Raw genomic sequence first — 16,973 nt, forward strand, 5'->3', positions numbered from 1 at the left:
TCACACCTGGCAAATGAATATAACCACCTATATATGTGGATGTATTCAAGGAAATAGTGTTCTTTTATAAATACCTGTACCACATTTTTAAGTTACAAAGCTAAATGAGAGATGAACCAAATTCAAACTGGGTTATTTTGATTAACATGATCATGCGTAGAAACTTATAACTTTCAAGGCATTACGCAAACAATGGGACGTTTTCTACAAGATAGTGGTCATTTTCTCAACAGGCACAAAATGGAATTGAACGGCATGAATAAAAGGATTTTATACATACACTAATTCTGACCTGTACCATGATTAAATATTTCACAACATAAATAAAAGAATGAAAATACAGCAGCAAAAAAAAAACATGTGATCTTGACGTTTTATAAACTACCAGTGCGTAAACCCTCCTGAGTCCGTTTCTTCCACCCTTCCCACCCAATTTTAACAGCAAAAGTAATTTAAATATATAAATCACTAGAATGTTATTTCACAGGAGAAATTAGCTTCATATCTGTCCAGTCTTCCCAAATATTTACTTGGATTACATCTCAACATTCCTTCTTGGTCAGTGGTTCCTCCATGTTCAGTAATATGTGAAAGTTTCTAGAAGGTTGGTCTGAAATGAGGCCATTGATGTACCTTTATGAGGAAGGTAACCCCACAGTTTTCTGAACAGTCTAACTCTCCTCAGCACTCTGCTGAGAGGTCTCTGTTCTGATCTTTTTTGGAAGTGGCTCTCCCCCTTCAGATTCCTAGAAAACATATAAAAGTCAAATTTATTCAAATCAAATATGATCTTTCCTAGGATTTTATTAACAAGACATATTTCCTTTCAGCAGCATTTTAATAAAAAATTTACAAAGTTCAATAACAAAGCTGACACGTAAAGAGCCATCTTAATTCAAATGAGACTAAATTGACTTGTACGAAAATTCTGATACAAAGTACCATTTCAATAATTTACCTTGAATTTATATTAAGCTTAATTCTCTAGGTTTAATCAGAGGTACAATTTAAGAACAGGAAAAAGACCATCAACCCTTAAAGCATGCTCTGGCATTCATCGAGCTGATCTTCCACCAAAGCCCAATTTCCAGAAGTGCTTTCATAACCCTTGGTTCTCTAAATGCCTAGTATTCTATCGATCACTGTTTCAAATGACTATGATGACCCTGCTTCCATAGGTGTCAGATTTAGATGAATAAATATATTCATCATATCAGCCTATTTCTTATTCTGAAATTGTGCACCCTGACACTAGTCTCTTCAGATAGGGGAGCCCTGTAAGTTTTGGTGAGATCACTTCTCAATCATCTAAACTCCAGAAAATACTATGGCAGTCTACTTGAGCTCTCCTCATATTGCGCATCCACTATTCCTGGAACCAATCTAGTGAATCTTTGGTGCACTCTCCTCTGGCATATACCAGTCACCTGTCATTTTAACAAAAATACTCTGCATCTGCTAGGTTCAACCCAATTTCCTCCCCATTAGATTAACTCTGCCATGCCCTTGCCCATTTACTGAGCTGGTTCACATACTCTGAATCCTTTTCTCTACTCAATACCAGCTAGTTTACTATCATAAATAATTTAACTAGAACACATTTCAGTGGCCATATTTCAATAAGATCAGTTTGCCCTCAAAACCGAACCCATTTTCGTTTCAACAAATTTGGGAATCATACATGGAACATATCAGAGAGAGGTTGCCTACGACCTCCATCCCCTAAAATGAAAATAAAAATGGTAAGACGACAAAACGATTAGATTCAGTAGGTAATAAATAGATGACACATTTTTCTTACTTATTTTCCTTTGTGTGAAGGTATTGTTTTATGGTTTTATTGTATTGTATATGTTGAATATTTATGGGTTTTGGAGGGGGGGTGGGTAGAGGGGAGGGAGGGAAATGGGGGAAAAAATGGAGAAAAGACCACTGTGTAAATTTAATGAGAAACATTTGTACATATTTGGGTTGATATGGTTCATAGTGTGAAAAATAAAAACTATTAAAAAAACCGAACCCATTTTCAATTTACCATTTCAATTTTTTTTTAATCAATTGTTGCATTATAGCATTTACAGTTTCATTAATTGGTTATGAACACTTTAGTTATTTCTTGTCTTCAAGCATTGGCAATTTAAGTGCAATAAAAATGTTGAATAATCTAAAAAAACTTTCAAATGAATATCCAACATATTTTTTCTGGTCACAAAGGAAATTCCAAGGTCCTTATTTGTTTGGAATTTGTTGCACAGACAATGTGCTTTAAATTCTACCTGAGTATCTTTGGTTGTCTCCATATTCTCTTTCACTCCTGATGGCTGCACATCTGATTTCTCTGTATCAGTCAGTGATGTTTCTGGAAGAGTTTGGGAATTTGGCTCTGCTGGCGATGTATCTACAATACAAAAAGGAATAAATGCAAATTTATCAGCTCCACATTCCATTTACTATTACTAGGATCCACAGGACTGTTGTCCACATAATTTTAATTTGATATTTTAAATGGAAATTAATCAGATGGTAAATAACCAATAATTTGAAAGCTATTAAGTTTACTAGAACATTCTGCCGAATCCTTTCCACTAGAAAAAAATAATTACCAATATTTCAGTCATTGGGTACTTCAAATGTTATCAATTAAATGTGTCAGCTCATCTCAATGGATAGTTTGGATGACATAGAGCAAAATAATTTATTTACAAATGTATCATTTTGCAAAAATTACACACTAGACTAGAGGATGCACTATTCAAAATTACGTGACCACAATACTGATTTCAGACAAATTTACATTCTTAACCAATGGGGTGAAACACATTCATAACACACGGACTTCTAAGAAAGGATTTACAAAGTAGCAGTTAAATTGGCATCAAGTTGCCTGTCCTCTCAGCTACTAAATGAAATAAGGATGACCTAAAAGTAGCGATAAGGTTTTAAATAGTTGAATAAAAACCTTACACATTCTGATGAATTTTTTTTTTTACAACCAACTTACGCATGGAAAAATAAAATCAATTTTTTTTTTGCAAGGATAAAAGATTCCCTCATTTGTATCCTGAAATTTGATTCATCCTTGATCTCTTTAAAAATATAACAATAAATTAAAAAAATTCTATTCTTTCATGCAATATCTGACCTTTTCCATTCACCACAATTTTATATTCAAGTTCAGATCATTTTAATCAATCCAGAATAGGAATTCTTATGTCAAAAAGATAAATCTGAAACAATTTTGAAAAGTTTACAAAAAGTTAGCTTTTATTGATGCAGTAATGGAATGTAACATTAATTTTCAATGCGGTTTAAAATCAAGCTTGAGAAAAGAATGCCACACTGCCCTTGACACAAGGATGGAATATAAAAATCCACAGCCTTACAAAACAAAGCTCGTACCTTCATAAACATTAAAAAGTATTTATATCAATTAGCTATACAATTCCATTTCTAATAATTACATGACTTTTCCCAAACTCAAAAAATGAAAAATTGTACAAATAGGTTTTCCTGAAAAATTCTTTTTGATTGGCTCATTAAACAAGAGAAAACTGAAAATTACAGTTCAATTACATTTAAATTTTAATTTAATATTTCAAAATTATAGATCTTCATACTGAGAAACTCTGGGACCATGCAAATTTTAAGTTATTGAGGTTAATCAGTAATTGTTTAAAAGGTTAGCATTACCTGAAACCACTTAAGGTTAGAAAAATTATAAATTACATCAAACTGACTAAAATACAAGTCCATAAATCTTGAAGTCACAGAATAAAATATTTTAAATTTCAAAATCAAATCACTTGCACCATCATGAAAAGTATGGTGCAGTTTCATTAATTTAAAATACAAGGTACACAGCGAACCAGGTTCGAATCAAGCGCTATCTGTAAGGAGTTCTCCCAGTGAATGCATGGGTTTTCCCCAGGTTGCTGCAGTTTCCTCCACTCTCCAAAACATATGGGATTATAGGTTAATTTGGGTGTAATTGGGCTGCACTCGCTTAAATGGCCGGAATCGGCTTCTACTGTGTTATAAATAAAATTTTAACATTTTAATTTTTTTCTGAAACAATTTTCTCATCTGTCAGTTATGGGAATGGAAATCACTAACAAAACCAAAGGACACATGGATCATCATTCTGTGCTATATAATCCAATGAATAATATTAAACAGTCATCCCAAGTATGAAACCTTTCTTGAGGAAATGTAGAGATACATAGGAGATTGCAGATGTTGAAATCTGAAACTAATCTAATGGAACTCTGCAGATCAAGCAGCAATGGGAGAAAAAAGGTTGGTCAACGTTTCAAATCAAAGCCTTCCCTCAAGACTATGGACGTGAAGGAGAAGCTGGAGTAAAGAGGATAGCTGGGATGAGTGGGTCATGACAGAGAGGAAGTAAATTAAAGGATGCGAGAGAGAGAAAGAAATAAAGGGATCAGGTGTAAGAAAATTAATCATATAGGATCAATATGGTGATACAAGTCTGCTGACAGAATCTGATGAGAAGGTTTCAATTGCATATAAAGAGAGACCAGAAGGAATGTTGGGGGTGAAGGGGTGGCATGGAAGAATCCAATGGGGAGTTTGTGGTGGTAGGGATGCTAGATCCCAAGGGAAGAGGGGACTCATTACCTGAAATTAGAAAATTCTATATTTATACCACTGGATTGTACACTTCCCAGGCAGATCATGAGGTGTAGTTCATATCACTGTCCAGGACGAATGTGACTATCTTCCAATGGCATAAACAGAAAATTTTCAAGTTTTAGGTAATAAGTCCCCTCTCTTCTTCTGTACCATTTCTTTCCCCCCCCCCCCCCACTTTTATCCTCTTTACCACCCACTGAGCCCCACCCCCCCCCCCCCAACCACCCATTCTTATCCACCCTCTTCTTTGGATCCATCCCCCTACTGGATTTTTCTGCCCCGTTCTATCTGGTCTCTCTTTATAACACCATTTTCACCAGGTGGCAGTCTGCATCTTTAATCACCCATTCTATCATGTATAAGTCATCTTCCTCTGCCTGATCCCTTTGTTTTTCTTGCCTCTGTCTAGCATCTGCCAATGTACTCCCTCTGTCAGTCATGTTTCACCCCACACCTCCCAACTGGTATTCTTTACCCTTGCTTCTCTTCACCACATCCCCAGTCTCAAAGGATTTCACCCCAAAACATCAGCCATACTTTTTCTTTTACTGATGCTGCTTGGTCCACTAAAATCCTCCAACAGATTGCATTTAGCTGAAGGAAATCTAGAATTTCCTTTCAAACCAAATAGAAATTAATTTAATTAATAAAGTGAGAAGAAGTGCAATTTTTTTGATAGCCACCAAAATTAAAAACAATCAAAAGATGTTACACGCTAAGTGCCACATTATAAATCATCTAGTAAGCCAATTATCTAATTGATTACGCATCATTCAAAATGTTTAAAAAAGTAACCACTAAAATGTTTTAATTAGCAAAAAACTTGTATATTACTATAGTCAGTTAATACAGCATAACCAGTGTATAAATTATCTAGAGTGTGACACCATTATTGCAATTTCAGTATTATAAAACTCAAACAAAAATTAAAAATCAACATTGTTTCAGGAGGGATAAACCTTATCAGAATTTAGAATATCCTGATGCTAAACTGATATGATGCTACCATTCAAAAAAAGGGACCAAAAGGATTACTGAATTGTGCATGAATAATTATAGGATCACCTTAATGTGCTTAGAAGATGCATTTTTAAACCATAACGTATTATACAATCCATAATCACTACTGTAATTAAAGTTGTATTTATATGACAAATTTGGTTTGCAATGGATATTGGTTTATGGATGTCTTTCCATGGTTTTTAGAGTGTTCAAATCTGCTGGTGCATGGATGGATTGATGTAACAAATTTTCCAAAGGGTGGAAGATCTTGCACGATATTTATTACACATGACAATATTGGAAGTGGAAAAACACAATTTACCCCATTTATGAAAAAGTTTGATTGCCTCCATGTTTAATCTCTAACATCTTGGTAACTGCACTCTTGACATGTTTGTGCAATCTGAATCACAAAACAAAATACATTTATTCCAAGCACAAACTTCTGGCATTTAGGGTTCAAATAATTTGGGGAAAATTAGTTTCTAAACTTGTCTTCAGACCACATAGAAGACATGGGGTGACAAGACATTTAAAAAGCACTATATAAACCCTCTCTCCAAAACGTTAATCCCTATGAGGCCAGCACGAATTTAATCACTGCTTCATTGTGCATTGATTGAATTTAGAAATGAATGTTACCTTTTGCTGTAGCACCCCTATGGTTCAAAGGAAAACCAGCCTGGCTCCCATGTCTTATTATTAATTAGGCTGATCCTCAAAAGAAGAGGCTAAAATCACTAACATTGACCAAGTTCGTATTTGAATAATGAACATCTGGACTGACTGTACCCGAGCAAGGTAGAAATACCTCCTTTCCCAACACCTAACACACACTGTTCTCACTGCAGCCATCAGGAAAGAGACTAAAAATGCCAAAAGACTCACACCACCAGGTTCAGGAAGACAACATCCTCAGCCTTTCCTTCATCTATTTTCTTGGTAACCTTCTTAAAAACTATAATATTTGTTAAACCTGATCTACCATGCACAAAGCCATGCTGACTAGCCTTAATCAACCCTTGGATGTCCAATCTCTCAGAACACCCTCCAATAATTTATCTACTACTGATGTCATCTCACCAGCTTATAATTTTTTGGAGCATTTTTTTTAAACAACAGAACAACATGAGTTCCCCTCCAATCCTCCTGCACCTCACCTGTGGCTAAGGACGATTTAACTATTTCTGCCAGAGCCCTGCGATTTCTACACTAATCTCCCTCAAGGTCCGAGGGAATATTATGTTAGGCCTGGTGGGGGGGTCTATCTACTTTTAATTCGCTGTAAGGCCGCAAGTACCTCCTCCTCCTTTAATTTCTTTATGTTCCGTGACTTTACTGCTTGTTTCCTTTCCTACCTTATTCACTATGCCAGTTACCCGAGTAAATACTAATACAAAAAAAACTGTAAAATCCATGGAGGGGTTGCAAACTGGATTTGAAACAATAGACAATAGGAGCTGGAGTAGGCCCTTCGGCCCGTCGAGCCAGCACCGCCATTTTACAGATCATGGCTGATCACTACCATCAGTATCCCTTTCCAGCCTTATCCCCATAACCCTTAACTCCTTTGCCCACTAGAGTCTTATCTAACTCACTTTTGAACATAATCAACGAATCTGCCTCTACCACCCTCTGTGGCAGAGCATTCCACAGATTCACCTTCTCTGGGTAAAAAAATGTTTTCTCATCTCCGTCCTAAAGGGCCTACCCTGTATTCTTAAACTATGCCCTCTAGTCCTCGTCTCCCCCATCATTGGGAACAAGTAATCCGACTTCACCCTGTCTATCCCCCTGATGAATTTGTATACCTCAATCATGTCCCCCCTCATCCTTCTAAACTCCATCGGATACAAGTCCAGTTTTTCTAGCCTTTCAGCATATGTCAACCCCGCATTCCCTGGAGCTAACCTTGTAAATCTGCGCTGCACACCCTCTATAGCTAGTATGTCCTTCCTCAAAATTGGAGACCAGAACTGGACGCAATACTCCAGGTGGGGTCTCACCAGGGCCCTGTACAACTGCAGAAGGGCGTCTCTGTTCCTATACTCCAATCCCCTCTTTATGAAAGCCAACATGCTATTAGCCTTCTTCACGGCTTTCTGAACCTGGATGCTAGTCTTCAGTGACCGGTGAACAAGTACTCCCAGATCCATTTGCTCCTCCCCACTCCCTAGCTTGTCTCCATTTAAATAATACTCAGCTTTCCTATTATTGCCCCCAAAATGGATAACCTCACATTTGCTTACATTGAACGTCATCTTCCATTCAGCAGCCCACTCCCCCAACCTGTCCAAGTCCCTCTGCATTTTCCTGACATCCTCCTCACACCCCACACCGCCACCCAGTTTCGTGTCATCTGCAAATTTGCTCAAATTATTAATAATCCCCTCATCCAAATCATTTACATAAATTACAAACAACTGAGGACCCAATACCGATCCCTGCGGCACTCCACTCATCACATCCTGCCATCCTGAAAAAGACCCGCTTACCCCAACCCTTTGTTTCCTATTTCTTAACCAATTTCCTATCCATGTCACCACCTTACCTCCAATACCATGCTCCCTGATCTTGCCCACTAGTCTCCCGTGCTGTACCTTATCAAAGGCCTTCTGGAAGTCCAAATACACCACATCCACTGGCTCTCCCAAGTCCACCCTCTTTGTCACATCCTCGAAAAATTCCAGAAGGTTAGTCAATCATGCCTTACCCTTAAGGAATCCATGCTGACTAGCCCTTATACTATTATTTCTGCCTAAGTGTTCTGCTATTACTCCTTTGATGATAGACTCCAATATCTTCCCCACCACCGACGTCAGGCTGACCGGTCTATAATTTCCCTTTTTCTCCCTCCCTCCCTTCTTAAAAATCGGCACCACATCAGCCTCTCTCCAATCCTCAGGGACCTCCCCCGAATCTATGGAACTTTGGAAAATGTCAACCAGTGCTTCCACAATTTCCATAGCAACTTCTTTAAGCACCCTGGGATACAGCCCAACAGGCCCTGGGGATTTATCAGCCCTCAGTCCCAACAATTTACTCACAACCTCCTGTTTCTGGATCCGGATATCCATTAGATCCCCTACTTCCCCAGGAAAGTTCCCCAAGTCTCTTGACACCGCATGACCATTACCCCCTAACTGACCATAACCTATATCCTCCTTGGTGAAGACAGTTGCAAAGTATTTGTTAAATTCCTCAGCCACCTCCTTGTTTCCGGTAATAATTTCACCCTTTTCCATTCTCAATGGACCAATTTTGGACCGAACCAATTTCTTCCTCTTCACATATTTAAAAAAGCTTTTGCTATCCTCCATTATATTATTTGCTAATTTCCTCTCGTACTTAATTTTCCCCTCTCTTATGACTTTCTTAGTTACCCTCTGATGCTCTTTGAAGGTTTCCCAATCCTCTAACTTCCCACTCTGCTTCGCTATCCTATACTTACTCCCTTTGGATTTGATATTACACTTGATTTCATTAGTTAGCCACGGCTGCCATTTGCATCTCCTAGAGCCTTTCCTCCACTTTGGAATAAATTTGTCCTGAAACCTGTGAAAAATGTCCAAAAATACCTGCCATTTTTCCCTAGTTGTCCTCCCAGCTAGTGTATCTTTCCATTTTATTTTGGCTAGCTCCTCCCTCATAGCTGCATAATCCCCTTTATTTAACTGGCTGAAAAGGAGAAAACACAGAGTGGTAATGGATGATTGCTTCTCAGATTGGACGTCTGTTATTAGTGGTGTGCCTCAGGGATCGGTGCTGGGACCATTGCTGCTTGTTGTCTAAAAACGTGCATTTAGTGGGACAAGGACAGATCCTTCCCCGCTGCCATCAGACAGATTCCTGAATAATCAATGAACCAAAGACACTGCCTTACCTTTCATGCATTGTTATTTTTACTTTTTTTTATTTAAGATGTTCATAATGTGAACGTTTACACTCTGACGCTGCTGCAAAACACTGAATTTCATCACTTGTTCATGACAAATTCTGATATCAATGATCTGGATGATAATGCGGTAAATTGGATCAGCAAATTTGCAGATGACACCAAGATTGGAAGTATTGTGGACAGTGAGGAAGGCTTTCAAAGCTTGCAGAGGGATCTAGACCAACTGGAAAAATGGGACAGAAAATGGCAAATGGAATTTAATGCAGACAAGTGTGAGGTGTTCCATTTTGGAAGGACAAACCAAGGTTGGACATGCACAGTAAATGGTAGAGCACTGAGGAGTGAGGAGGAACAAAGGGATCTGGGAATAATGAAACATAATTCCCTGAAAGTGGTGTCACAGAGAGACAGGGTTATAAAGAAAGCCTTTGTCATTTTGGCCTTCATAAATCAAAGTAGGAGTTGGAATGTTTATGGTGAGGTTGTACAAGACCTTGTGGAGTTTTGTGTGCAGCTCTGGTCATCTAACTACAGGAAGAATATCAGTAAGTTTGAAAGAGTGCAGAGATTTACTAGGAGGTTACCAGGTTTACAGGAGTTGAGTTTCAGGGAAAGATTAAACAGGTTAGGACTTTATTCCTTGGAGTGTAGAAGAATAAGGGGAGATTTGATAGAGGTTTACAAAATTATGAGGGGTACAGACAAGAGTAAACTTTTCCACTTAGATTAGGAGAGATAAGTACAAGAGGACAAGGCTAGGGTGAAAGGGGAAAGGTTTAGGGGGAACTTCCTCATTCAGAGTGGTGGGAGTGTGGAACAAGCTGCAATCTGATGTGGTAAACGTAGGTTCACTCAAGTTTTAAGAATAAATTGGATAGGTCTGGAGGATTATGGAATGGGTGCAGGTCAGTGGGACTAGTGGAATGATGTTTTGGCACAGACTAAAAGGGCTGAATGGCCTGTTTTATGTGCTGTCATGTTCTGTGATTCTCTTATTTTTGTACTTTATTTTTTATTCTCTGTCTTGCAGTTTGTTTACATTCATTGTCTGTTTACAGTTCGTTATTTGTTTACCTGTGTTCATTGTGCACAGTTTTTTTTGCACTACCCCTAAGTGATAATGCTGCCTTGCCTACAGGAAAAAGAATTTGAGTTGCATGTGATGTCATATATGTACTCCAATAATAAATCTGAAATCTGATGTGAATCAGAAAGGACAGAAAATGAGCAAGTGAAAATAAATTGACAACTCAAGTCAAGAAAATTCTGAAGTACGTGTATGTTTGATCCAAAAGACCCACTTCATTCTAGTTACAAATTGGCAAAATGTAAATAAAGATTGAAGCAGCTAGGGCGATACAAAATCAGAATACGTGGTTAAATTTACATAAATTAAGGGGTGATTTTTTTTTAAACATTTTTCGATGTAATCTCAAAATATGGCAACTTTAATTTGGGTTACACAAAGAAACAAGTTTAAAATAAAATTTCAATCATTCAATACTGCTAAAGCTGAGGTTTTCCAATTCTCATCTTTGCAGTCAAATAGCCTTTGTGGTTTTAAAAGAAAACACAAGTCCACATACATGTACACATACATACACAGAAACCTATCCCATCCCACAAAGCACACCTCTTATTGGTAGACATGGAGGAGCTTCTATGGTGCCTCTGAAGAAGTCTGCTACCCAGACGGTCCCGTCCTCCCAGATGAAGGACAGCTTGGAGGCAGGAAGGCATAGAAAAGGAGATTTCAAATTAAAACAATTCAGGAAAAAGTTATGTCTTGCTATCTAGTTTAATAATACATGTTGGTTACGGCTCAGAATTCAAATCAAAATTTAAAGAAAATGAAAATGACAGCCATTTGAAGATGTGCAGGTTCTCACGTTCCACTTCCACCCACCCCCCAATCTCCATTCTAGTAATCTACCTCCAGGTCACAAACTATTGCCAAGAGGCAAGCTAGTCATGACCAGAAAGGACTTTGTACATAAAAAAAACCTGGTGTGGCAAACGACCAACACCAAATCAAACATTTTGACAATTCACATCATTATAGCCCCTTCAGTACTTTGATAAACTCTTTTGGGAAGCAATACTTTTGATCCCTTTGATCTCACTGCAAACACAGAAAAAGCAAATTGAACAGATAAAACCTGAAAAGAACCATGTCTATATAGACTAAAAACTGCTAAACCCCGATTCTCAAGTACATTTTCATGTAGTGCTCATTTGTGATAGCATTACAAGTCTAACAGAATAAATGATCTTTATTCTCTTCTTCTTTGCCTCGTGTTTGTAATACTGTGAATAGTGAATATATATATGCATCAGATTTTGAGGAATAAATGATAATTGAGCTAGGTTACTTTTTTTTATTAAAAAAAGCTTAATGAGATTGAATGAAACAATTTAAAAAAAACTGGAGAACAGAATTATAGCATAATGCAAGGCTGAATAGATGAAAAGAATGATCACCTGCAAGGCCACATGATAGTGAGATTGATGTTTGGACTTTTCCCAGAGAGGTCACTTTGCAAACTCCATGTACTGCCAATTAGAGAGTAGACTGCTGACCTCCCCAGAGAACAGGTGACCTGGGTTCCTTTTGTGTATTATCAATTCAAAATCCATCGTGATCGCCTCCTAGTGATCACTCACCTGATAAGACAGGAAATGAACTGTACAAAAGGGATATAAAAAGATCTCCAGCAGCAGTAATAGCAAAGGCTTCTGAAGATAAAACAGGAAAGGTTTTCTTTACCCATGCCCTCCATCTCAACAACTTTAGTTATGCATTTTACTTGCTAATTATACACTATTTCTATTGCATCAGTTAGATAACAGTTTAATAAACTTGCTTTACTCTTGTTTCTTCCACTGGAATACTACACATCAACAATACAGACACACAAGCACATCTCACAACACCTGCTATGCAAAAAACAGATATACCCAAACAGTTCCCAAAACCAATAACTAGCAATTTCTCATGGAAATCCATTATTCCCCATCTAGTTTTAGCATTTAATGTTAAGCCAAAAAAATATTTTTTGACCATCTCTTAAAAGTTCCAATAAGCCAAAATTCCAGCTTCAATGCCCATTTGGTTTATGATATATTCATTCCTGCAATAGGGAATCAGAATTTAAATGACATGAATGAGTTCCTGTTCTTTCTTTCTTTTAAAATTATTTTTATTGAGTTTTATCAGAAAAAGAAACAAAAAAAAGTAAATAAATTGCAATGAAACCTTTGCAGATTTACAAATAACATATGGTACAGTAGCAATATTATTTAATCCTAAATCCAATAAATGGTAATACATACAATATTATCAGAGATATGTACAAAAAAAGGAAAAAAAAATCAACCTCACAGCATTCAAGGTTAAAATTCATATTGTATGTAGTGTTAAATCCAAACAAGCAGCCTCAGGGGATCCAAACAAGCATATAATTAGTCAAATTACAGCTATAAATGGGCCCCAAGGCATCAAAATAAATCTTGATTTTTGTGACATTACGTCTAATTTTCTCCTGATTTAAAAAGGAAATAATATCTAATAGCCATTGATAATGTGCAGGTGGGAACTCGTCTTTCCATTTCAACAGAATTGCTCTTCTTGCTAACAAAGTGGAGAAAGCTGTAACCCGTCTTTGATTAGAAAATAATATTTCTATCTTTAGAAAAACCAAATAGTGCAATTACCAGACCTGGATCAAAAGTGATCCTAAATATGGTTAAAAAATTCTAAAAATGTCGGTCCAGTATTTTTGCAAATTAGGGCAAGTCCAAAACATGTAACAAAGAGGCATCGAATATTTTACACTTGTCACAAAGTGAACTAATATCAGAATAAATTCAAGCAAGTTTGACTTTGGAGAAATGTACATAATGTAGCACTTTGAATTGAATAAGACTATGCCCAGTGCACAATGATGAATCGTAAATCAGGTCCAAAATTGGAGTTCCTGTTCATGAATATAATAGGTGACCTCACTAAAAAATCCAAGTTATTAAGGCTTGGTGATGTTGGCTACTCACATTTCTACAAAGTACTCACTTTGGTCCACAACAATGTGAAGTACTAAAGAGTTACCAAATTCACATGGTACCAACTCATCATTTCACAAAAAGGAAAAGCAATCTTGAAGGTTAAACCAGTACAAAATACCCTTTATATATTTGTGTGGTCATGCAAATCATGTCCAACTTGATTTTTTCTGTCATGGGTACTATTTACATATTTATATCCATCATTATGACAGTGTGATGTACTAACAATGATCTCTTCAAGTATTTTGGATGAATAATTTTAACAAATGTTCCTCCATATTGTTTAAATGTAACACCCAAATGAATCTTGCAACTGTATAATTTTAACAGTTGTCAAATATTTCACATTGACCTAAACAACGGCCTCCTAAACACAAGGGAAAACAGTCCAATATATCTCACTTCTCCTTGCAAGTCTTGCCCTCAAATTCCAGCAACATCCTTCTGATTTTTTTTCTGTACCCTTTACAGCTTCATGACATCCTTATTACTGGATAACAGAACTGCACATAATACTCGAAGGGAGATCTCAGCCACGAGTAGTTGTTACGTGATTTTCCAACTCCTGTACTCAACCCCCTGATCAATGAAGGCCCACTTTCTTCACCAGTTACCCATATTGCCACTTTTAGATGACTATGTCTATGTACCCCCTCGGACTTTGTTGAACAAATCTCTCCAAGACCCTGCCATTTACTGGGCAAATACAGTCCTGATTTAGTTTTCTAACATGCAACATCTCACAGTGAAAGAGTTAAATTCCATCTGCCATTCCTTGGCCCACTTCCAAAATAGACCCTGTTGTAATCTTAAATAACTTGGTTCAATATCTTCTATGTCACCAATTGGTGTCTTCGACAAACTTATTAACCAAACATGAATACAAATAACAATGAACCCAGCAGTCATCCCTGCTACATACCACTGGTCAAAAGCCTCTAAAAATTCAATACTATCCTCTGATTCCTTCCACCAAGCCAATTTTGTTGTTAATTGGCAAGCTCACCCTAGGTCCCATGTGACCTAACCTTCCAGACTAACCTACCATGTAGGATCTCAAATACTTTGCGGTCTTTGATGATGTCCATAACTTTCCCCTCGTCAATCCTTTGTAATATTAAAAAAACTCATTCTTCTGAATCTTTTGTACTCAAAGAATTATCTTGATTTTAGCTGTCTATGCCCAACAGATGCCTCCGTTTTTCCTCACCATAGCTGAATATCCCTCGTTCCCCAACTCTGCCAGCTTTGCCCTTCATCTAACAAGTAAATTTTGTCCTTGAACTTTTCGTATCTCACATTTAAAAGCGTTCAACATTCTAGGCAACTCTACTTGCAAACTGCCTCTCCCAATCAACCTTTGCAAGCTCCTGTTGTGAAAGAATAAGTTTTACGAATATGCTTACAAAGGGTTAATGGATTAGGCAAGAAAAATACAGTAGCTACTCGTGCAATGATGGGAATATAATTGCTTTCTTAACATCCATAGTGAGAGAGTAGCCAATTTCATAAGAATGTCAATAAATCTTGGGTTCAAGATACTTGAACCAGACATTTGTCGATATTACAGGGTAACATGTTACGGTAAACACAAAATGCAGGTGTGAGAAACTTGAAAGGGTCTCATGCAGACCCCTGCCCAAAATGTGTATAAAAGTATGAAGAACACTCTGATGCTTTGAGTGTGGGGCTCAGTGTAGAGAATGAGTCATTGAACTCTTTCTTGAATCCCTTCACTCCCACTAGCATTACAAAGGGTTAAATAAAGAAACATATGCTTAATAGGTTCTACTGTTTGTTTTCTTATAGCACAGGCTGACTTTAACATTGGCGTGGTTGGCAGGATCTCACCAGGACAGAAGTCACCAGACCAAGTAAGAGGCTATCAGCTTTTGGGACACCAGAGGAAGGATAAAGAGGCCCCTTCAGATCCATTGTAACTGCCTCCCATTCTGGTTTCTGGGAACACTGTGGTCCCTCATCTAAGGTCGATCTGGTTCCCTGCTAAGATCCAGAAAAGAAGCAGGATAGACAAGACGACAAAGTGTACAGGTCTGTGTAATACATGGTATAAGGTTTCAGGTTACAAGCATCTGCAGTGGTCATATGGATAAACACATACAGGAATGCCTGAGGTTAAATTTGAATTTGACTGATGCCCACAGAGGCCCAGATAAAAGATTAAATTTGTAAGTCAGGCAGGATATTATGGATAAGATTGATGGGGGCGCCCCAGTAAAACAAATGTTATTTGTATCCAAAATATGGTAAAAAATTCTGACAACTGTTGGCAGCATTATCAAACAGACTGGGTAATGAGGTATGGACAATTGGGAGAAACGTGGTCCACACAGGACATAAAGCAGAAAAACTACTATGGAATAAAAACATAAGAAAGAAATAGAGAAAGCATATACAAGAATGGAAGGAACAAGGACAGAAGGAAAGGCAAAAATGTAAAGAAAGAAGCTGGAGGGGAAAATGCAAGTCGTAGAGGAATAGCATTATGTACAAAGGAAGGTGCACCCAAAGACTGGGAGGTCCTGCAGGCTGAGTGTGAATGGATGACAATCAGGAGAAAAAGCAGAGAAAGGATGAGAGCAGTGCTAAGTGCCAGATGGTAAACTAACAGAAGGTGATAAAAGATCCCAAGGACCAGATGTCAGACATGGCGACCCTATTCTTGAAGAATGATGAGAAATCGAAAGATTCCTTGTGGGCAAGGCTACCTCCATATGTACCCCAACAGCCACAGCCACCAGCCCCATCTGTCGCTAGTTATGATGAAAGAGGAGTAGCTAAATGAGATTTCAAGACTCAGTTTTGCTGGAAAATTGTTGCTCATTTTGGAAAAAGAAACAAAGTTTTTCTCCCACTTTCCAGACTCCTCGAGCACTTTTGTTTGTGTAATAAAACTCTGCACAGTGTGAGGAGGAAGGAGTTTTAAAAAAAACAAGTTGAATGTATCAACAGCAGCAATTTGAAACCGGCCCTCAAGTTCCTCACTCATAATGGAATGAATCTCCTTTTCACAAACACACTGCAATAAAGAGGAGATCTGCTTCACTAGCACTTTGTAGAATTAAATTGGCAGACACCGATCACAGGTCGACTATTAATTAAATGTAAAAGCCAATTCATGAAGCAGCTTCACAGCTTTTGGACAGTGAAGTGACAATTAAGAAATGTTAATAGCCCATCATGCTCCTGACAGAAATAAAAATCCAATGGGGTTTGTTAACTATATCAGATCAACTCAAAACATGTATGGGGCTCAACCCCAGGATTTATTTCCCCTGTGCCATTAAATTTCAATTCGTGGGGAAAATGTGAAGTGGAGGGGGACAATGGAAACATC

At 37.6% G+C, this 16,973-nt stretch overlaps 1 protein-coding gene across 10 annotated transcripts in view; it reads right to left on the minus strand.

Annotated features, from left to right (window-relative positions):
* Positions 1-355: 355 nt before the first annotated feature.
* The window catches only part of LOC138761335 (B-cell CLL/lymphoma 7 protein family member A-like), a 39,148-nt gene continuing 22,530 nt past the window's right edge, over positions 356-16,973 (minus strand). For 8 of the 10 annotated variants that reach the window (XM_069933271.1, XM_069933274.1, XM_069933269.1 and 5 more), the window contains 2 exons: positions 2,277-2,398; positions 356-746 (listed from right to left, as the gene is read on the minus strand). In XM_069933271.1, coding sequence (XP_069789372.1) covers positions 672-746; positions 2,277-2,398 — 197 coding nt within the window. In that variant the 3' untranslated portion in view covers positions 356-671. Of the gene's footprint in view, positions 747-2,276; positions 2,399-11,186; positions 11,275-12,034; positions 12,218-16,973 lie in introns of those variants that run through there. The other 2 variants (XR_011356261.1, XR_011356262.1) reach the window with 2 other exon arrangements.

The sequence above is a fragment of the Narcine bancroftii genome, chromosome 4 (genome assembly GCF_036971445.1).
Source record: "Narcine bancroftii isolate sNarBan1 chromosome 4, sNarBan1.hap1, whole genome shotgun sequence".
NCBI classification, from domain to species: Eukaryota; Metazoa; Chordata; class Chondrichthyes; order Torpediniformes; family Narcinidae; genus Narcine; species Narcine bancroftii.